Source organism: Sminthopsis crassicaudata, chromosome 5, assembly GCF_048593235.1.
Source record: "Sminthopsis crassicaudata isolate SCR6 chromosome 5, ASM4859323v1, whole genome shotgun sequence".
NCBI classification, from domain to species: Eukaryota; Metazoa; Chordata; class Mammalia; order Dasyuromorphia; family Dasyuridae; genus Sminthopsis; species Sminthopsis crassicaudata.
In genome coordinates, this window is record NC_133621.1 from 303,224,985 (window position 1) to 303,248,074 (window position 23,090).

Genomic DNA, 23,090 nt, shown 5'->3' on the forward strand with positions numbered 1-23,090 from the left:
GGATCAGCTGGCCAGGGTCTTATTATGTTCCTCGCCTTTCTGGCATTCAGTGTTGCTGGGGGGCAGATGCAGGCCTGGCTCCTGTTAACTCCTGGGGACCTGTGAGGGCCCCTCCTCTTTTTAAAAGATGGAAAACTCCCTTCCCCTGAGAAGAGGCTTGCTCCCATGTCCTGCCACCCTGAGCTCCGCCCCCCCCCCATGGGACCCAGGTCCTTCAGAGCTCTGAGCTGGGGAGGTGACAGAGCCATGGCTATACTTTCTATTAATGGGAGAGGATCTGAGGAGGGGGATTGGTGCCAGGGGCAGGGGTGGCAGGAACTGTGATGTCACTGGCACAGGGAACTCCCAGATGAGAAGCTCCTTTCACCAGTGCAGGTCAGCGCTTCATCTGTAACTTTAGGGAGCTTCCCCAAGGCCGGTCTTGCAAGCTCTTGACCTCGAGACCGGTGCAAAAGCAGACAGTATAATCTTTGGTGCAGTTTAGGGCATGGGATTAGAAGTATGGAGATCCTATGAGAACGTGTGATCCAGAGAGGGAATGGAGGCTGCAGCGCTCAGCTAGAGACTCACACAGCTAGTGGAAGGCATTCTGGGAGGGGGGCAGGGGGAAGGGGAGCTGGCTCACTTGGGGAATAAGCCTTAATCTATAAAGTAGAGACTGTATTTTTTGAACTCTCCAGCGCCCTAACTGGAGGACCATAAAATGGGAGAAATCTGGGGCAGCCCAGACCCCTTTTCCTGTCACCTAGTTCTGAGGCAAATAGAACAGCCTGATCCCCCTTCCTCCCAGCAGCCCGTCGGACACTTGAGCTCTGCTTTTGGCACCCCCACCTTCTCTCCAAGTCCTTTACCCTCTTGTTGCCCAGATTTTACTCTCCTTCCTAATGTGCCCAGAACTGAGCCCTCTGCTCCAGTAATGGTCTGACCAGGGCAGAGGGCCCCTCCTTCTTCCTGGATGCTCTGCCCATCTCAATGCAACCCAGGGTCACATGAACTTCCCTGGCTGCTCCATTAGAGTGAGCCTGCTTGTAGTCCACTCAAACCCCCAGATCTTTTTCAGAAAAACTATTATTTAACCAGGCTCTTCAGAAGCTGATTTTTTTTTCAAACTTCAAGGTTAAAACTTTCTATTAGCCTTTAATTAAATTTAATCTTGTTAGATTCAGCTCAATTGTGCCTTTCTAGGTCACTAAGAAAGAAAATGGCAAAGATGATGTTGGGGGACGGAGGGTTGTGAGAAGATGGGCCCTGGCTCTTAGAACTAGGAATTCATCCAACCAGTCTGGAAAACGTTTTGGAACCATATGAGAAAAGTTACCCAGGGATCTCATTATTGACTTTATGCCCCAGGGAGGTCAGAGTTAGAAGAAAGAGCCCATATATGTCCAAGTATACATAAGACCATAAACATGAATCATGTCACAAGATTCTGTGAAAGCCATATCACAGACGCGAAAGGGGCTTTAGAGGTTGGGTTCAACATTCTACAAATAAGGAAACAAAGGCACAGGTTTAAGTGACCTGCCCAGGGTCTCACATAGGATCAGCGATCTGAAGTTGGAAGGTCTGTAGAGGTCATTTGAATTCAACCCCCTCATTTCCCAGATGAAGAAACTGAGGCACGTAGGAGTTAAGTGACCTGCTCAGGGTCACCCAGCAAGAAAGTGTCTGAGGATTTGAACTTGACTCCAAGAACAGGGACCCTTCCTGACAACAAGAAGCAAGAAAGAAGATATGTGCTTAATGACTGGGGAATGGCAGGCCCAAACCATGGTACACCAAGGCCATATACTATCCCTGGACCAGGAGAAATGACCAGGTCAAGGTAGAAAGAGAGGGGAGGATAATGTCCACGTGGATCAGGAACCCATAACCAAAGATGGCAGCAAAAGTCAACAGACTTCAGACCTAATACAATGGGCTGGGTGGGGGCCAAATGACTAACTGATGCTCCATCACATTTCCTTCCTTTCTGCTGGCAATCGGTAAACTATTGAGAAAGAAGGGGGGAGGGAGAGGGAAGAAGAGGATTCAAACTTAATATATTGCCTCTCAAGGGGTATCCTCCACCCCAAAGGGTCATACCATTTAGGAAGGAAGATGAGGCATGGAAACAAGCTCCAAGTTCCCTCGTGTCCACCTCCTTTCAGGGCTTGGCAGGGGTGAACAAGGTGCTTGGTTAGTGCACAGCGGGGATAGAGCACTTCCTGCTAGTGGTTTTTGAGTCAGGAGGGATGGGGCAGGATCTCAGCAGTTCAAAATGCAACAGGGAACTAGAACTTCAATAGTGCAAGAAGAGACAACAGGCCTGGAAAGCCTGAATGAAGGGAACCAGTGAGAGAGCAATTATCAAAGGCTTGCTCCGTGCCAGGAGCCATGCTAAGCAAGGAACAGCAGGTTTTCCAGACTGCTTGTATTACAAAGGTAGGCCAGGGCCAGATGGTGGGGCCTTGAATATCAGGCTTCCTTCTGTTATTTGAAGGCCTATCATGTAGAAAAGTGATTAGCCTGTTCTGCCTGGCTCCAGAGAGAAGAGTTGGGAACACTGAAAGCTCCAGAGAGCTTGAAGGAAAAGGTTCTGGACAATGGTGGTTGTCTCAGCATGGCATCCCCATCTTCTCTCCAAGTCCTTTACCCTCCTGTTCCCCAGATCTTTGCCCCATCAACTCTCTTTTCTACTGGCTTTTCATACCTCTTGTATCTCCATGAACACACCTCCCCACTACGTTGTAAGCTCCAGGAGGGAAGGTATTGCATCACCAACAAAAAGAATAGGATTTTGAACCCGGCAACCACTCCAATGCTTGCAGAGGAGCTAAACTGCATTAGATTGAAAGGCGACTCCAAGGAAGTTCTGGGCTTTGACAGCTCATTAGAAGCAGTGTGTGTGGGGAATCCATAGCATGTGTTTTTCTTCCCCAGAGAAGCAATGTCTCAGGCGAGAGCGCTCTCCCGACGCTGGGTTCCTCTTCACTATGGCCAAGGAGTGGCGGTGGCCACAGCACCTGAGGGAGATGCTCATTATGGACTACACGCTTCAAGGCTTCCTGGTGCTACTGAACAAACAGAGTTCAATTCAAGGTATGCTCTGGATACAGTCTCCCTCTTACACCTAATCTGTTGCATTTTCCTTCTTTTCCTTTAAAATAACTATTTCTTTCATTGTCATCTTAGAAGGCACTTTAGTACTTTTGTAATTTTGTTGGGGTGAGTTCTCCTGCTCCCCTGTCTCAACGGACAGCTTTTCCTGAGCCTCAGTGGCTGAAAAAAAAAAATGTTCTCCTTAGCAGCATCCCCAGGGATGATCCTTTCCACACTTATTGAGGCTGGACCTTGGATAAGAGAAAAAGATCTCTGGCCCATCCTCAGTGTGTCCCCAGCTACTGTTTGGGTTCTGTTAGGTCAGCCTTGGAGAAGCCAGAATCACCTTTATCAGTCAACCAGTCAATAAGCATTTTAAAAATAATTAATCACTTCTCCACTGGACAGTGGCCAAAGACAAGAAAAATTGATTAAGTCCCTGCCCTCTAGGAGCTTACATTCTGTCAGGATCTCTTAATCACAAGCTCAACAAGTACTAGCTATCAAGTAAATTAGTTAGAAATAGAATCTCAAGGGGGCAGCTAGGTGGCGCAGTGGATAGAGCACCAGCCTTGAATTCAGGAGGACCTGAGTTCAAATATGATCTCAGACATTTAACACTTCCTAGCTGTGTGACCCTGGGCAAGTCACTTAACCTCAGGGAAAAAAAAAAAAAGAAAAGAAATAGAATTTCAAATGAAACCACAGACTCGATTTTTCATTTTGACTAAAAATGTAGAGGGAAATGTTTTTTTTTTTTTTTTTTAAAAAGCGAAACCCAAAAGCAGCTCTCTTATCTTCTCTAAGAATCTTTGTCCTATCCACAAATTTTGAAAGATTCTCTATGTCATACTGTTAATTTTTGGGCTGGCAAGGCAGTGAAAGCCCAAAGTCAAGGAATCAGGATCTCGAGAGCTAGAAAGGAAATGATCTTCCCAGGCCTTCTAGGCCAAGTTCTGATACTTGTTTCCTTGTTTCCATCTTTGGTAATGTCTTTTGAAAATCTAAGTTGATCGGTGAGCGCCCTGTGCATCCACATCAGTCTTTTTGTAGGACCCTCTCTCCTTCTCCCCATCAGAACTATGACTCACCCTGCAGAATCCTAGTCCAGGGTTTATTTCCCCTATCCTTTTTCTGAACGATTTGAAGTCTCCCAGTGAAAATGTATCATTTCCTCCTTTGTGAATTGAGGATCAGATGATCTCCAAGCATCTCTAGCTCTCAATTCTATAATATGACGATTAGGGGACCGAACCCAAATCCAGTGGCAGGAACAGAGCAATATCAGGTTTATTTTTTTAAGTAACTTTTTTCAATTACCAAAAGTGTTCTCTCTCCCCTCTCTCGCTGAAAATAAAAATAAAACCCTAAACGATAGGCATAGTGAAGCAAAAAAAAAAAAAAAAAAAACCTCCTGTTGGCCTGGGTTCAGGGGGTGGATAGCCCACTTTATCCTTGTCCTCTGGAATCATCTATCACTGGTCAGGACGCTGAGCTGAGTTCTAGCTGTCCAGTGTTTGTCTTTACGATGGCAACACGAGGTTTAGAAGTCATGGGAGCCAACTCTCTCATTACAAATAAGGAAGCTAAGCTCAGGTGACTGATCCCCTGGGATTCAATCTGGGTGTGGAGACTCCCAGAGACTGGCTCTGACACCACGGGGAAATTCCAGAATCCCCACAAGGCGGAGGCCAGAATGGTTGTGGGCACCAGGGGCCTTCACCTATGTTATCTCACCTGACCCTCACTATGAAATTATTCTTAACTTCCTGGCCCAGGAAGCTCTTTCCGACAGGTTACCACACTGGCTCTGGAGGAAGTGGGCGGCAGGTAGAAGAAGAGTGGATAGGGAAGCTCTGGGTCCCCACCTCTTGGCCACCCTGGTCCTCCTTCCATTGTCCTACCAGACTGCTGGAGGCCCAGAGGGCAGGAAAGACCCGGGCTGGGGAGGCTACATGAAAGGCTGACAGTGACTCAGGTTTGGGGAGGGGGGGCCGCTCTTGCTAAATTTAATTCCCTGCTTGGGAATTCCAAGTTCAGTCATTTGAATGGAATGTGAGATTATGGAGAAAACCATAATGAAGATTTTTATCCTAAGCTGGGGGGAGAAGCTGGTCCAACTCCTTTTTTGTTCATTGTGGGCAAGAGGCTGGGGAAAAAAAAAGCCACTTTTAAAAAAGGCAGCCATGGTGAGCCTTCAGTTGGTCTAGTGGGTCGACTCTCAGTGACCAAGACTGACTTTGCCTCCCACTCCCCCTGGCCGGCTCCTTCCCTTCTTGGTCCAGTGTAGAAATGACCATCTCCCCGTATTTTGTGTCTCTGGTAGAGGGGACAGAGCTCCGGATTTGGCGTCAGGTTTGGGTTCCTTGGATTGGCCTTTGAAATCATCAGGTCCAAATGCTCCATTTTACAGATGAGGAAACTGAGGTATTGAGAGGATGAGGCCTTGTCCCGGGTCCCACAGTTGATGAGTGGCAGAACAGGGACTCAAATCTGAGCCTACTGCCTCTAAATCTGGTGGAAGGAAGGCTTTTCCTTGTGCTCTATGATTTGGGGTGAGTCACAACCTCTGAGCATCAGACAGAGCCGAACTAGACAAAGGGGTTCTTAACCTTTTTTCATGTCATGGCCGAAGACTTTGGACTCTCCTTTCTCAGGATACTATGTTTAAATGCATGAAGCAATGTTAATGCAAAGCGTAGGATTACAAAGGAAACTGAGTTTAAAGAAGGTTACCAGAGTACTTACAAACCTTAAACAACAAAGTTCACAGGCCCTAGACTAGAGAATTTTGGTCTTGAAATCCTACCAAACACAAATGACTTCTAAGCCTGGCCTAAGTGGTGCTCAGTGAGGCTGCTGGGTTATTTTTTGCCTCGGGCTTCTGCCAAAACAAAAGCGAAGGCCATTTGGAAGGGCTGCCCCAGCCCACTCCCGCCAGTGCGGGAGCTATCGCTTGGCAGCTGCCTCTACTTGTCTGCCCAGACCCAGTCTGATTTCAATGCTAAGTCTGGTTTTCCCTCCTCCTGACGCTTCCATGCCCTCCTGACAGTGCGGCTATTCAGGTTGGCCATCAGCTGGCAGTCATCGGGGATGAAATTAACAGGATGCACAGCGGGAAGGCCCAGGACACAGCACCCCACGTGGCCCCGGCTCTGGCACCTGTGTGGAGGTAACCCAGAGTGACTGTCTGTGCTCTCACGGTGATGCACACCCTTCTTCCTGTTATGTCTCCAACCCCCTCCCCTCCTGAGATATTTGTAAAGTGTTACCATATAGGAAGCACTTACATTTATAAATGTTCCTTCCCTTTCTCCCTTTCCTCAACTGTCTGAGAGGGCCCTTGTCCATAAGTAGGATGTAGACGAGAAGAAAGATGGGGCTCCTCTGTTCTTTTTCCTTTTGACTTTTGGCTGATTTGTTATTGATAATAACAGCAGACACAGAGACCTATAGATGGATACATAAATAACGTCTATGGGGCCTCATCAGTGCCTGTAAGAAGGGAAATATAGGTATGCTCTGTCACTGACTTGTACAGGGTTCCAGCTAGCAAGGGAGCAAAGAAATGCCTCTGCTTACTCCACTCTGGCATCCATCGTGATGGCTGGTTTTAGAGACTGCTCAGGCGGAGACACAATGTCCCCAGAAGAGGACACTTTACCATCTGCCACCTCATTAAGAGGTTCTGAGGCCAGAAAACAAACATTTCAGTGCAGAAAGGAGCCTGAGTTCTGAATAGTCAGGAGCGTGGTTCTGAAGAGTCAGCGTTGTCGTCAAATTTTGCCATCAAGTGGTCTTCCATAATCTGCCTGGATACCTCCGGTAATGGGGATACCATTAGCTATCCAGGAAGTTCATTTGATTATTGGACAGCTCTGATTATTGGGCACTTCTTCCTTATTTGTAACTTTTTCCTATTCTCCCTTCAGGACCAAACCGCTTTCATGTCCCTTCCTCCTTGGTATTCCCTCGTCCACAACGATTGTCCTTAGTTCAGCCAGTTGTCAGGTAGTACAGTCTCCTGCCCCTTGCCCAGCCTTTTGGACATTCTCTGGCCCCTTTTGAGGTAACCTCAGCAGGACCCAAGTCCCTCCCCCTCTCTTGACCCCTCTGGTTTTCGTGGCCTCAGAATGAGCCAAAAAAGTGCCCAAGAAGCTCTCTGACCATCCCAGGACCAATGCATCACTTTTCTGTAGATGTCAGTGAAGGCTCCCTGGAGGAAGTGGCATCTGATCTGGCCCTTCAAGAGCATGAGGGCTTCCACTGGGGCAGAGAGATGGAGGGGTGGAGGCCAGATCTAAGGCTTTTCCAGACTGAAACAAAGCCAAGGACAGAAAATTTCACTTTGGATGACAAAAGTGCAGATGGAATGTGGGAGGAGGGGAGGAGAAAGCCTCTTTTTACTTCATTTGAATGGTATTTACGGCATGCCCATGGTGTGCAGAGACCCGAGATAGGAAGTGAGGGGGCTGTCCAGAGTCAGACCCAGCACAGATGACAAGAATACCCTTTTCGTGTCCAGTGCAGCTAAAAGTACCAGGGGACGTCCCACGGATGATCGAGTAAGGCTTCCTCTGAAAAGAGCCATTCCCCGGAGGTGAGGGCAAGGGTAGAATAGGAAGAAGCTATTCCTGTTGGCTGATGTGGGGCTGAGGCAAAAACCCTTAAAAACTAATGGGAGGGAGGGCAGCTAGGTGGTGCAGTGGATAGAGCACCAGCCTTGAATCTGATCTCAGACACTTAACACTTCTTAGCTGTGTGACCCTGGGCAAGTCACTTAACCCCAGCCTCAGGGAAAAAGGGGAAAAAAAAACTAATGGGAGGATGGGGAGAATTCAGGGAGGAAGATTTGGGCTTGGTATAAAGACAAACATACTCAAGAAGAATGTCCCATTGTGGAATGGGAAGCTTACATGTGGTAATGAACTCCCCATCACCGGATGTATGGAAATGGAGACTCAGCGATAACTCATCCTGGAGACTAAGGTCCTTTCCAAATCCAAGCTGCTATGATTCTAGTTGAATTACAACATTTTAGATCAGGGAGAGATTGTCATTTACACTGAATGGGGCTTTGAGAGCTGAGCCCTCGTTTTTCATCCTTTCCCCAGTTCTGGCCAAGTTGGCCTGTTGGCTGAAGCCATCCTGGGACTTGTTCCAGACAGAACGCTATCATGGAAAGAACGCTGGGCTTCTCTGAGTGATCTTAGCCAGTGACTCCATCACTCAGAGGCTCAGTTAAGTCATCTGTACCAAAGGCTAATAAAAGATAAGAGTGCTTTATGTACTGTAGAGAGCCCCAAGAGGGGATGTCTGGGACAGAGATGTCAGATAACTTCCTAGGAGGGAACAACGGGCCAGGGGAGACCCCACTGTGGAGGGTCCAGATCCACCTTCGGCCCACAACTGCATGTGGAAGCATGTGGGAACTGTGATTTCCTCTGGGCCGGAGGACAGACCCATGATTCCTGTCACTCATTGACTGATTGCCAGCTGCAGCCTCAGTGTCACCAACTCATGGCCATCCAGCTAGTGTCAGAGGCAAGATTCGAATCTGGGTTTTCTCGACTCCATGTGCAACACTATCTGCCACATCCTGCTTTCTCTTGAAGAGGATATTAAGATAGGTGGGAGGTGCAGGGTTTAGCTTTAAGAGCCCTCTCTTATCATATCACTCTGTTACGATCTATTGGTTTTGTAGGTGCATCCTCAGTTTCTTCATCTGTACAATGGGTACAACATTTGAAGCACTCAGTCCAGAGGTTAACAGCAGACAGAACACTGGCTTTGGAGTCAGAAGATGTCAGTTCAAACTCTATTTCTACCTGTTCCTTCCTGTGTTACCTTTGGCTCTCGGGCTCCTCTTCTATAAAAATGCAGTGACAAGAGCTAGCATTTACATAGCATTTCTATACCATTTGCAAAGCGCTTTGCACGTTACCTCATCCCATCTTTACCACAATCCCATTTTGTTATTCCCATTTTACAAATGAAGAAACTGAGATTGAGAGCATCGTATGTGGCAGATTCTGAACTCAGTGCTCCATTCACTGGCCACGTGGCAATTAAATGACAACCTTTTAGCTCTAAATCTAAAGCCAATATAATTAAAATGGTAATAATTACATTTCTGCTATAAAGTAGTGTATTCTTACATTTAAATAACAAAATTAAGTCATTAGCGCTATCAGTGAGAACTCCTTCCCCCCTCTCTCCCTAGTGTCCTGTGCCCACCCACGAGGATACTGGCTTTTCCCATGATGATGTAGATGAAAATATGGAAAAAAAGGGGGACCTTGCATCGGTAGTGTCTGATTAGCCACATGACAACTTCTCTCTGTCCTGCTTTTGTTACAGCCCAACTTTCAGTTTCAGCCAGACAGGTGCCTTGAGTATTTTTAGAAGTTTTGTGAAATGTTTTACTGAGTCCGTGGACAGCAGCTGGATGCGGAGACTTGCAGCCTGTGGAAACTGGGTGAGCCTGGCAGCGGCTGTGTCTGTGTGGGCAGGGGTGCTGGAGTGAGGGCAGGTCCTCTGGTGGCTACAGGGTGCTTCAGACACGCCTGGAAAAGAGAAACCTGACCGAGAGGCAGTGATGTTACAGGGAAGGAAAGCCCAAAGGCCTGGGTTGGAATCTCAGCCTGCATATTCTCACACAGCTGTGTAGCCTCAGGTATTTCCCCTTTGAGTGCCTCAGTTTCTCCATCTGTAATAGAGGGATAGTGAATCTTGTGGTACCTGCATCTTGGGAGGATAGAATGAGAACATAAATCTCTCTTCCCTAGAGAAGAGTCTTTGGTTGCCTTGTGTCTGTCCATTGGAGAGACTTCCATCTAGAGTCCTACCATAGGATTTAGAACTGGAAGGCTCTTTCCCATTCAAAGCCAACCTTATTGTAGGCCATTTGGGGAAAGGGAGGGACCAAGAGGTCAGTGATTGCTGATGAGATGTGATGAGAAAGCACCTTCTTGGAACTTGGTCCAGAGCCTTCCGCTTCCTACCTCAATGAGCTAAGTTTGTTTCCTCGGATTTTTGTATCTAATTCTCCATAAGAATCAAGAAGCAGCTAGGAGGGGCTGGGCCTGGAGTCAAGAATCTGAGTTCAAATCCAACCTCAGGAACTAACTAGCTCATGGTCCTGAACAAATTTCTTGCCTCAGTTTTCTCAATTATAAAAAGGTTGTTGTGAGGATCAAGTGGATATTTGCAAAACATCATTCAGATGATGCAACAGAACCCTAGAATTAAGCCCAGGGGATACAAAGAAAGGCAAGAACATGATCTCTGCCCTCCAGAGGATAACATTCTAGATGGGTTCCCACCCCTGGAGAGGTGAAGGCAGAGGCTGGGCAGTTGGGGAGGGGATTGCTGCTGAGGTTTGGGTCAGATGCACGAGACGGTCTTGCCTTGACTGCCACGGGCCACCACTGTTGTCATGCTCCCCCTTTTTGTTGCAGGTCCCTGCGCTACCAGCCAGCACCGTGTGCCGGAAGGTTATCCCAGTGGCCTTGCTGCTGATCCTCCTTGGACTGGTGGTCAATTATGGCTTGCCAAACTGACGCAGGGAATGCAGAGAGAAGGCGGCCACTGCTGGACTCTGGCCCGCCCTCTGGTCTACCACCCCGGAGGTGGAAATCTGTCTGCTTAGCTTAGTGTTTTGGTTTTTTAAAATTTTTACTTATGGTTCCTGAAGAAACCCTTGATTCTGTGTAAACCTCGAGATAGTGCTGGGACACTGCTGACGTTTCACGTGGGTTTGTTGTTCATATTTTTAAAAGAGAAGTGATTTAAATAATATTCGGTTGTTGCTGGATAACTTCCTGGTTAGCTGGTTTGGAAATGTTCAGTCCAGGGAAGCAGAAACTCTGGCTTGGCTTTTCTTAAGAACCGTCCCAGTAAGAGGTGCTTCCGTACCCAGGGACGGGCATCTCAGGCACTGGATTTGCTGGCACCAGTGGGGCAGAGAAGGAATGCTGGTCATCCTTTTAACACTGGGACATCCGCTACAAACCCTTTTTAAAAAAAATCTTCTGGTTAAGATTTTTTTGAGGGGATGAATAAATGAAAAATAAATGAGCAAATACTATCTTGATTTCTAGCGTTTGAATTGTTTCGGCATGGAGCGGCTGAGCCACCCAAATCTGGCATATTTTATGCTACATATATGTGTCTGTATATGTACGTGTGTATATATGTATGTAAATTTATGTTTATATGTACGTGCATATATGTAAATATACATTTACATATAAACATATAAATTTACATATGTAATGTAGGGAGGTGGGTCAGAACTGGAAAACAGCAAGGCCTGAAGAGGGGAAGAGCTTTGGGAGTGTTGAGCTGAGTGCTAGAAGGGACCTCGGGGTCCCCCAACCCCCTCATTCCACAAACAAGAGAAAAGGCAGACCCAGACTTAGCCACAGTAAGTACATAAATAAGCAGCAGTGCCAGGGATGGAGCCCAATCCAGGGTTCTTTTCCCCTCATGTGGATCCCAGCAATGTGCCGTCCGGAGGGATCTCTGAGACCAAGCTAGTGCAAATCTCTCAACTTACTCGCTGAGCGAGGAGTAGTGAAGTACTTTGAAAGCTTTAGAAATCTCCGGTATTATTACTGCCGAGACCTGACCCTGGGCTCCTTCTTCACCTGTTACCCAGATGACTCCTAGAAGCAGTGTTCCCCTTTCTGGACCTGTTTCCTCATCTATAAAATGGGGATTCAGTGATCTGAGACAGTGAGATTCCCTGCTCCCAGTTCCCTTCTAGATCTGGCATGTTCTAGCTTGGTCTCCCACCCATACAGGAGCCCCTTCCTAAGACAGACGGACTGAAGTCCTGGGGTGTGAGAGGAGAGCGCGGAGGTGCCCCTTGGTGGGGGGTAGCTCCCTGGCAGAGGGAGCAGTTGAGCACCCACCATGTACCAGGCACTGTGCTGAGTGCTGGGGACAGAGAGCAGAGCCAGTCCCTGCTCTGGGAGAGGGAGTTCAGACACGGCACACAAAGCTGGAGTCAGACCTGACTTTCGGGACCAGGCTGAGGGGTCTGTGGTCTGTCCTGGAGACGATTTTCAAGTAGGAGCCTGACAAAGGGAAGGGAGGATGATGGCTACAGAGAACAGGACTGATGGGAAAGCCGTTCCAGGGCCCAGGTCAGGTCAGGAAGGCCCCAAAAGGCCCATGTGGGGGCCTGAGGGGGTGCCCTCAGCACTGGGCTGAGAAGGAGCTAGTTGAAGGGGAAAGATCATGGTGGGAAGTACCAGCGCACCCATTCGTTCTAAAAGCCTGAGCTCATCTTTGGAGACTTGGGTCAACCCTACTGACTCTTGAGCTGCTGAGGGCAGTTTCTCAGGAAAGAAGAGGTAAAGGTCATGGGTTCTGAACAGGGGATGCTCACAGCCTGATAAGATCACAATTCTGACAGAAGAAAACAAACAGGAAGGGGCAAAAGCCCCCCACCTCCCCAATCTCAATTCTACACAATTGGGTGTAAAATTAATCAGGAAATGCAGCATGTCCAAACAAGGGGGAGACCTAGTCCTTGACAAATTGGATAAGACCACTGTACTCGAAAGATATGGGCATTGCAGGCACCTTTTAAGGACTCCATGTGAAACATTCTGAGCCCCAGAATAGCAGCCTAAGTCCCAAACCAATGGCCAAAACCCTAAGCAATGGTCTAAGCCCCAAACCAAGGGCCTAACCCTAAGCAATGATCTAAGCCCCAAACCAGTGGATTAAGTCCTAAACCAAAGGCCTAAGACCTAAGCAATGGTCTAAGCCCCAAACCAAGGACCTAAGCCCCAAACCAAGGGTCTAAACCCTAAACCAAGAGCCTAAGCCCCAAACCAAGGGCCTAAGCCCTAAGCAATGTTCTAAGCCCCAGGCCAGTAGCCTAAGAACAGTCTCAAGCCCTAGGCCAATGACCCCAAAGCTGACAGCAAGCTTAGTATCCAGAGAAGCCGGCAGGGAGATACCCTTCAGACCATGTTCTCATCCTCGGTCTTTCCTAGTCGTGACCTCATCTGGGAGCCTCAGGTTCCTCACCAAACTGTCTTTACAATGTTAGCAAGAGCAAGAGCGGGGAGGTAAGGAGGAAGGGGCAGAGGCAGATGGTGGGAGGAGGGGGGTGAGGAGGAGCTTCCTCCCGCAGGAAGGGCTGCTCCGAGGCTGTGCAAAGGGGATCTGGGGGAGGCTGTGGGGCTCTCATCTCCCATTCACCTCACTGCCTTGGGAGCCAACCCTCGGGGACCTGCACCGATGCCGGGCTCAGAATTCCCCCGTCCACGCTTTCCTCCAGACGTGAAATATTTTCAGAGAACACTTGAAACAATTCAGCCACCAAAGAACACAGAATCTGATGGGCTCAGAACGCGTTCTATTTTTACATCCCTTTGAGGCCAGCCAGCCCAAAGCTGATCCAGAGTGCGGACCTGGGAGGGAGGGAGACTCCCTCTGGCAGAGGTCATGGGGTGGCCCCAGTCCCACTGACACACCAGGGGCCCATTCCTGGCCCTGCCCTTTCAACCAATCCCAACAGTGACAGGTGGCTTGGCTTAGCCGGCCAGGGGCTCCTCGTCTGGCTCCTCTTCCTCCATCACTTCCACGTGACTATAGGCCCTCCAAGCCTTGAGGTTACAGTTCTTGAGCATGGCTCCCAACTGCTTCCCAGGCCCCACCTCAAACGTGTGCGGGAAGTCTGTCCCCTTCCTCCGTTCAAAGATGGCATGCATGATCTGCTCCCACTTCACGGGGCACACGACCTGCTTTACCAGCAACTTCTGGATGTGTTTGGCGTGCATGTACTTATTGCCATCCACATTAGAATAGACAGAAACCAAAGGTTTCTTTATGTCCATCTTCTTTAAGACTTGAGCCAGCGGCTCCAAAGCGGGCTCCATGAGCTGTGTGTGGAACGCTCCGCTGACTGGCAGCATCTTGGTCCTCCTGAAGTGGTACCTGGAGGAATTCTTCTGTAGGTACTGCAGGGCCTGGGACAGAACAAACAAGCGAGTGTGTGAGGAGCAGGCAGCAGGCTCGCTTTCAGTCTGACCTAGAGAATGAGGACCCTGAGGTCCGCACCGAGAATGGCATTCTGGTCTGAGGATCCAAGGGAGACAGGGGGGATGCAGACAAATGACTGCAGACATAACTGAGACTCAGAAAAGAGAGATGATGTGGCAAGGCCGGAACAAGACCCTATGGACGATGGAAAGAGAAGCAGAATAAATCCCAGGCCTAAATGGCCTCCATCCATCAGTCAGTCATTAAGCAGGCAGGCTTCTGAGCTCAAAATCCCAGCCTGTCACCAGGCCCTCCCAACATATGAACCTATCACTTCCTTCTGGGTCTGTCCTCCAGGCCCAGCCACTACCCATTTTTTTCTAAACTCATTCTACTAAACACTTATGAAGGGCCTGGCGGTTATTCCTAAAGAGGAGCCCTCGCCATGGAGAAGGTTCCACTCAAATGGGCAGAATAAGGCTTGTCTCTAAAAGAACAGATAAGATCCATGGGAGAATCTCTGGTAGAAAAAAAAAAAAAAAAGGTGCAGAACATGCTATGAAAATGGAAGAATTGAGATCAAATAGTAGGATGAGGGAAGGCTTCCAAGAAGGGGGCCAGAGAAGAATTTCAGCAGGCCACGCAGTGGATTCCTAAGTATGGAGGATGGCCCATACAAATGCAGAAAGAACCGGACCAGTTGGATCATTCTACAGGGAGCACAGCTCAGTAGAAGTAAATGTGTGATCTACACTGAGCCTTCAAAGGAAGAAATCTGGTTCTTCCTAAAAACAACTTCAGCCCCAGCCTCCTAACAAGAGAGGAGAAAGCAAATGACCAACAAAAAGGGGAATGGTCAGTGCCGAGGGAGAGGCCCCAGGAGACAGGTGGCACTCATGCACTGTTGGTGGAGTTGTAAATGGAACAAAAGAAAACGTAGAACAAAACAATCATAATATCTTTGCTCTGCCCCATCTCATCCAGGTTTCCCCATATTCCTTGAATTCCTCATGTTCCTTATTTTTTAGAGCCCGATCCTGCCCCACTGCATTTGGATGTCACAAACAGCTTAGCTATCCCCTGACTAATAAGCACCCAGTTCGTTTCCTGCCCTGACACTCCCAAAGATGGCAGAGCCAGAAACAGAAGCACTTGGTTTCAGATTGGCAGGAATGACGCCTAGGTTTTCCAAAGTCCTGCCAGCTGACCATGAGACCCTCCTATGCTGGAAAGACTTCGAGCATGGACGTGGCCCAGCCACAGGGTTGGTCACTTGGGAGAAGACCCCACCCAGGTTCCTTGAGACATTTGAGTCAATCCTCCTTCCTAGGATTGCTGGGAAATTACAGGTGCTCTCATGGGAAGCAGTGTCGGGTATCTTCTAGCATCTGTCTGATCATTCCCAGGGAGATACGAGCATGAAATCCCTCTCTTTCTCCCTCTCTTTTTTATCTGAGGCAATCTGGATTAAGTGACTTGTCCAAAGTCACACAGCTGACTCCGAAGCTGGCACCCTATGAATTGTAGCACCACAAAGAATCCCGATGAAATCTCACTTCTGCTTCCAAGTTGCCCAAAGGCCTGATATTTTAAGGAGCCAGGATACTCACCTGGAGATGCCCAGAAATCACTCTGCAGTCAGGAAACAGATAGTTGGCCACCTCACAGACGGGCTGCTCGATGCCCAGGGTCTGGCAATGTTCTCGTGCATCCAAGCACGCCGCCTTGTATTGGCTCTGGGGCTTCCCGAGGACTGACAGCATCCCACTGGGGACAGCCATCGAGGCTTCCTGCATGGCCTCGGCACGGACTTTGACAGCATGCAACCCTACGAGGGAGCAAAGGTAAATCACTCAGCACGCATTTGTGATGCTCTTACACTTTATGTGCCACGCTTTATGTTAAGGAGTTCAAAAGACAAAGCAAAAACAGTTCCTGATCCCAAGGGGTTGTATGGAGACACGAGGTAAATAGCCAGGATTGTGCAAGATACAGACAGTGGAAACGGAAGATATTGTCAGGACAGCCCAGGATGGCTTCCTGCAGAAGGTGGGATTTTAGCTAAGACACAGGGGGCAGAGATGAGGAGGGAGGGGGTATCAGGCCGGGTCAGGTAGTACAAAGAAGGGCTATAGGGAACTACAGCCTAACTAGAGAGCCGAGTGGGAGGGAGTCAGGTATATGATGACTGGAAAGGCAGAAAGGAGCTGTAAGGTGAAAAACTTTATCACTTGGAAGTAACAAAGCACCAGTACAGTGGAATGGGTTGGGGGAAGAAGATTGGGCTTTAGGAAGATTGCCTTGAAAAACTGAGGCAGGCAGACCAGGCAAAAAGCTGTCAGGGGATTTTCAGCTCTGCAGAAGTGGCCCTGGGGCAGCTCGGTGGCACAGTGGATAGAGCAATAGCCTTGAATTCAGGAAGAGCCGAGTTCAAATCTGGTCTCAGACACTTCCTAGCTGTGTGACCCTGGGCAAGTCACTTAACCCCAGCCTCAGGGAAAAAAAAAGAAAAAAAGAAGTGGCCTTTCATTTCTGTAACAAATGATGCCTTGGGGAATGGTGGCCTCTTAGAGCCAGAAGGGGCTCCCAGAGGTCACCGGGTCCAGTGTGGGCACTGCCTTCCCAGGAGCTCACAGGTCCGGTGCTCCACCTTCACTTCATGTACAGGCAGACAGGGAAGAGAGAGCAGCATAAAAGAGTCCAAGGGAAGAACGTTCAGGATTGAGAGGTGGCAAAAGGATACTGGTTTCCAATTTGACTTCAAACACATGCTAGCTGTGTGACTGGGGGCAAGTTCCATTCTCTCCAAGCCTCATTTGCTTCGCCTGGACAATTGGAATGGCAACCCTCACACCACACTGGGGACAGCTAAGAGCCTGGCAAACCACCGGGGAGCCGAACCTCAAGCACAGTAGCACTGCAACCTTAATGAATTTGTGCACTTGCTGAGACAGAAAGGAGAACGCAGAACCTTCTCGACGCTTTATATTTCATAGACTGGTTTCTTTTTTGGTTCGGACACATGACTTTATCAGCCCTGGAGGGGCATTAAGTGGCCTATGCAGGGGTGCTACACCAGTGGGTGTCAGGGACAGGTTAGAACTCAAACCTTCCTGGCTCTAAGGTCAGTGCTTGCTATATATGTATGTCATCCTGCCTCTCACTATAAGGGTCATTTTATATAATTAGGAAACTGAGGAAAGTGAAGGGATATACTCCCAATCATAGAAAGAGTCAGAACCAGGACCTGAAATAAGCTCTTCTGGGTCCAGGGCTCCACCCCTCCCACTTCCCTACCTCCCAACTCTCCCCATCTTACTCCTAAGTAGAACCGCCATATAATAGAAAGCCATTTCAAAGAGGGCACAAAAGCCTATGCTTGCCGTGCCCTGTGGCAAAATCAAACAAATGTCCTTAGTACCTTCTTCAAATTCTAAGGCACCAGCAAAGACAAGGGCTGCAAACTCTCCCACGCTGAATCCAGCTGCAGCAACGCAATTCTCAATAACCTGTGGCAAGAGATGCATAACACAAGGTCAAGCCATGAAAGTGGGCTGTAAAATACCCAAATCTAAAGGTGGAGACAGTTTGACATAGTGTTCCAATGCCTCTCTGCAAGCAACAAGGGATCCTGTGCTCCTACGAGGAGGATAGGCCTCCAGGATGGTCAAGGTCCCTTCTTGGTGACAGGAAGCCCTGCCAGAGAAACTAATCCCCAGCAGAAGAAATCCTGTGCTCCTACGAGGAGGATAGGCCTCCAGGATGGCCAAGGTCCCTTCTTGGTGACAGGAAGCGCTGCCAGAGAAACTAATCCCCAGCAGAAGAAATCCTGTGCTCCTACGAGGAGGATAGGCCTCCAGGACGGCCAAGGTCCCTTCCTGGTGACAGGAAGCGCTGCCAGAGAAACTAATCCCCAGCAGAAGAAATCCTGTGCTCCTACGAGGAGGATAGGCCTCCAGGATGGCCAAGGTCCCTTCTTGGTGACAGGAAGCGCTGCCAGAGAAACTAATCCCCAGCAGAAGAAATCCTGTGCTCCTATGAGGAGGATAGGCCTCCAGGACGGCCAAGGTCCCTTCCTGGTGACAGGAAGCGCTGCCAGAGAAACTAATCCCCAGCAGAAGAAATCCTGTGCTCCTACGAGGAGGATAGACCTCCAGACCTCCAGGATGGCCAAGGTCCCTTCTTGGTGACAGGAAGTGCTGCCAGAGAAACTAATCCCCAGCAGAAGAAATCCTGTGCTCCTACGAGGAGGATAGGCCTCCAGGATGGCCAAGGTCCCTTCTTGGTGACAGGAAGCGCTGCCAGAGAAACTAATCCCCAGCAGAAGAAATCCTGTGCTCCTACGAGGAGGATAGGCCTCCAGGATGGCCAAGGTCCCTTCTTGGTGACAGGAAGCCCTGCCAGAGAAACTAATCCCCAGCAGAAGAAATCCTGTGCTCCTACGAGGAGGATAGGCCTCCAGGATGGCCAAGGTCCCTTCTTGGTGACAGGAAGCGCTGCCAGAGAAACTAATCCCCAGCAGAAGAAATCCTGTGCTCCTATGAGGAGGATAGGCCTCCAGGATGGCCAAGGTCCCTTCCTGGTGACAGGAAGCGCTGCCAGAGAAACTAATCCCCAGCAGAAGAAATCCTGTGCTCCTATGAGGAGGATAGGCCTCCAGGATGGCCAAGGTCCCTTCCTGGTGACAGGAAGCGCTGCCAGAGAAACTAATCCCCAGCAGAAGAAATCCTGTGCTCCTAAGAGGAGGATAGGCCTCCAGGATGGCCAAGGTCCCTTCTTGGTGACAGGAAGCCCTGTCAGAGAAACTAATCCCCAGCAGAAGAAATCCTGTGCTCCTACGAGGAGGATAGACCTCCAGACCTCCAGGATGGCCAAGGTCCCTTCTTGGTGACAGGAAGCCCTGCCAGAGAAACTAATCCCCAGCAGAAGAAATCCTGTGCTCCTACGAGGAGGATAGACCTCCAGGATGGCCAAGGTCCCTTCTTGGTGATAGGAAGCCCTGCCAGAGAAACTAATCCCCAGCAGAAGAAATCCTGTGCTCCTACGAGGAGGATAGGCCTCCAGGATGGCCAAGGTCCCTTCTTGGTGACAGGAAGCCCTGTCAGAGAAACTAATCCCCAGCAGAAGAAATCCTGTGCTCCTACGAGGAGGATAGACCTCCAGACCTCCAGGACGGCCAAGGTCCCTTCTTGGTGACAGGAAGCGCTGCCAGAGAAACTAATCCCCAGCAGAAGAAATCCTGTGCTCCTACGAGGAGGATAGACCTCCAGCATGGCCAAGGTCCCTTCTTGGTGACAGGAAGCCCTGCCAGAGAAACTAATCCCCAGCAGAAGAAATCCTGTGCTCCTACGAGGAGGATAGACCTCCAGACCTCCAGGATGGCCAAGGTCCCTTCTTGGTGACAGGAAGCCCTGTCAGGGGAATGATTTCTCCGATACATATTGAAGCATTTTTAACAGCTTATGTTGGATTGTGGGAAAACCACAGTCTTGTCCTCAAGCTAGCGCCCTTCAGATGGCACCTGCCCTATGACCCCTTTCTCCCACTAGTGAAGTCTTTTTGGAACCTCCATTTAGAGGAAGGGCCCGGCTGAGCTATATTTCATTCTTCTCTGGTTTGCTTCTAGCTCTCAGCATCTTATCACATGCCCTCTTTACTGCTTCTTTTCCCATTAGAATGTAAGCTCCCCAGGGACAGGAACTATCGTTTTTGCCTGTATTTCTATAATCAGAATTTCACACAATGCCTGGCATAGAACAATCTTTTAACAAATGCTTGTTGACTGAGAAGCGGACCATGATAGAGAGGCTAAACAAAAATAGGAGACTCCAGGAGAGAAGCGACAGATCATTAATAAATCTGCAGAGACCATCGGGATCTTCACTGAGTCTGAGAGGAAGGACTTTTTCCCTTTATTCCTTCAGCCATCAATATTTCCAATATGTTCCTCTTATTCGCCAACCCTTCCCAGCTCCAACTAATGATTCCTACTTCCTGACAGGTCCCGGATATCATTTTCATCACTCAGAATGATTCTTTCCTTCTTCTTTTGTGAACCTCTGCCCCATACCAATTCAAGCATTAAATAAAAGACTGGGCCCTTGAACTCTGGGATCCAGATTAATTTGGCGTTCCTTCTAGTTCTGCACCTACGACCCTTCCAACCCGGAGGTTATGATTCTTCCAAACCTCACTTGAGATCGATTCCCCTTCACCTTTTCTATTTAACGCCTGAATCTGAAAAACCAAACAGTAACAGAACTGGCAGGGACGACCAACTTCTAGACACCTAATATCACGATCGCCCTGGCAGGAAGGTGACGGAACGGGCGTGGGTTTGGAGTCAGGAAAAATGACGTTCTGGATTTCAAACCTGGCCTTGGACACTTGGCAGATGCGTCACTCTGGGCAAGCCACTCACCCTGTTTGCTTCGGTTTCTGCATCTGGAAGGAAATGGCAAACCTCGCTAGAATTCTTACCAAGAAAACCTCAAAAGAGTCGGATAAACTGAAATGACTTACATTAGGAATGCAAATTATGCGAGATGAAGGGAATACCCAGTCTCAGGCTGAGGTGAAGGTGCAGATACCGTTAATCTAAAACAGGGACAATGAAAACATAACATGTTTGGTTTTTTTTCCCCTGAGGCTGGGGTTAAGTGACTTGCCCAGGGTCACACAGCCAGGAAGTGTTAAGTGTCTGAGACCAGATTTGAACTCCTGAATTCAGGGCTGGTGCTCTATGCACTGCGCCACCTAGCGGCCCCCCAAATGAGTTTTTTTTTTAAATCTGCTTTTTGTCATTTTTCAATTCCAAGTCCTTCCTTCCTCTGACATTCATATAAGGTCTTAAAGGTCTGCAAAGCGCTTAGTCTCCCGACAGCCTGGGGAAGAGATTACTGATAGTGCCATTTTACAGGGACTGAGGAGAAATCGCCGAGCGGAGTGCGGAGGCCCGCAGAGGACGCACGCGCAGAACGCAGGGGCGGGGGCGGGGCTTACCTCGGGCCGCCGGTGCCGAAGCGCCTCCAGGGCGGCGAGCGAGACCACGTAGAGCGCGGGCTGGCAGTGCACCGTGCGATCCAGCTCCTCGCGCGGGCCGCGCAAGCTCAGTTCCAGCAGGTCGTAGCCCAGCACGCGCGCGGCGGATTCGTAGAGCGCGCGCACGCTCGGGTAGCGGAGAAGCGAGCGCCCCATGCCGACGGCCTGGCTGCCCTGGCCCGGGAAGAGCAGCACCGAGGTGGTCTCGGGGCTCCGCCGGGGACGAGACCCCGCCGTCGAGTCCGTGCCCACCGTGGCGGCCTTGAGCAGCTCCGCCACGTCCTCCACCTCGGACGGCGGCGGCGGCCCCGCGGGGTCCCGGGCTCGCGAGGACCACAGACGCCGTCCGAGCACGTTGGAGGCCCTTCCGCCGAGCCGCCACCGGGCCGCCATGACGGACGCCGCCATCGCCGTCTCCCGTTGCCTAGCAACGTGCCGACGCGCAACGTGCGTGCACCACTGGATACGAACTGCGTCCGCGGAAACCGGCGTCTGGGAACAAAGTTCCTCCTCCCCACCGCGTCCTCTGCCTCTCTCTATAATAATAATAATAAATATAATATAATAAACAATAAATATAAATATAATTAACAATATAATATAAATATAATAATAAATATACATGTAATAATAAATAAATATTAAAAATAATAATAAATATAATTAAAAAGGTGATAGCTACGATTTCTATGGCGCTTCAGGCTTTACAAAGCGCCCTCTTCCCAGGGTTAGTGGGAGGGTGGATAAAGATTAGGCTCATTTGACAGATTTAGCTGAAGCTCAGAGACGGTGGGTGCCTTATTCATGCTCACACAGCAACCAGGATCAGGTCCGTCTCCCTGCAGCTGGAAGAGCTCAGAAGCCCTCTACTCATTTTACAGATGGAAAAACGGAGGCCCAGGGAAGGCCTGACTTGCCTGAAGGTTTTCACATTTAGCGCTCACTGCGGTTCCAGGAAGCACGGTTAAGCTTCTCGGCAGAAGGGCTAAACCGGGCTGAGGGGAACTGACAGCCTGAGCCCATCTGTGAGTCAGGGGCTGTCCGCCCCAAGCACGCGGAAGCATTCTGCGCAATCCGCCGAGAACAAGTCCTCCCAATGGTCCGGCCAAGGAGGCGGCTGAAGCGACCTTTCCTTGCTCTTAGAACTCGGTCAGACGAAGATGCCGAGGTCACCCACCCGGCCAGGCTCATTTCCAGTCTCCTGTTTCTGGATGTAATGACTCTGTACGCTCATTTTTAAAAACATATTTCCTTGTGAATCATGTTGGGAGAGAGAAATCAAAACAAAAGGGGAAAACCATGGGAGAGGGAAAAAAACAGAAAAAAGAAGTGAATGGAGCTTGTGTTGATTTACATTCAGTCCCCATAGTTCTTTTTCTGGATGCAGATGGCATTTTCTGTCCAAAGTTTATTTTGATTGCCTGAAACACTGAGAAGAACCAAACGTTTCGTAGTTGATCATTGCACTAGCTGTTCTAGTTCATGTAAATGTTTCCAGGCCTTTCTAAAAATCAGTCTATCTATACTTTTTTATAGAACAATAACATTCCATTACTCATATACAACTTATTCAGCCACTCCCAATTCTTGGATAGCTACTCATTTTCCAATTCTTTGCCACCACAAAAAGAACTGGCTACAAACATTCTTGCACATGGGGGTGCTTTTCCCTCTTTATGGTGATTCTGGAAGAGAGAGTAAAGCTGAACATTTTATGCAGCTCTCCCTCACAAATCAAATTCACACAAGACAAACTTCACCCTGTCATGATGCCATTGGTTCTCTTCAAAAACGAAGGAGGAACAAAAGATGGAAAAGCCAGGGGGAAGTAAATGGCTCAAGGTTTTCACATAGGTTGTAAACAGCAGAGCTGGTATCTGATGCACTTTCCTATAGCTGTTCTGAATCTAGATCCCAGGCTCTTCCTCCTTAGAACTCCCTTTGTTACTCAAAAAAAAAAAAAA

General features: G+C 49.1%; 1 protein-coding gene across 1 annotated transcript; it reads right to left on the bottom strand.

The window, feature by feature from the left end:
- Positions 1-13,439: 13,439 nt before the first annotated feature.
- Positions 13,440-21,605, bottom strand: MCAT (malonyl-CoA-acyl carrier protein transacylase). Its single transcript, XM_074271898.1, has 4 exons — positions 21,088-21,605; positions 17,507-17,594; positions 15,696-15,913; positions 13,440-14,072 (listed from the first exon to the last, which is right to left on the bottom strand). The coding sequence occupies exons 1-4, from the start codon at positions 21,532-21,534 to the stop codon at positions 13,638-13,640; spliced, it is 1,188 nt and encodes a 395-aa protein (XP_074127999.1). The 5' UTR covers positions 21,535-21,605; the 3' UTR covers positions 13,440-13,637.
- Between the last annotated feature and the right edge of the window lie 1,485 nt (positions 21,606-23,090).

Bases quoted from the DNA above. Each gene is read 5' to 3' on its own strand.
- MCAT (XM_074271898.1), bottom strand. From the start codon at position 21,534: ATGGCGGCGTCCGTCATGGCGGCCCGGTGGCGGCTCGGCGGAAGGGCC. The intron at 17,595-21,087 runs GTAAGCCCCGCC...CTCTTGCCACAG, and splicing joins TTCGGCACCGGCGGCCCGAG to GTTATTGAGAATTGCGTTGC. The intron at 14,073-15,695 runs GTGAGTATCCTG...GTTCTGTCCCAG, and splicing joins TGATTTCTGGGCATCTCCAG to GCCCTGCAGTACCTACAGAA.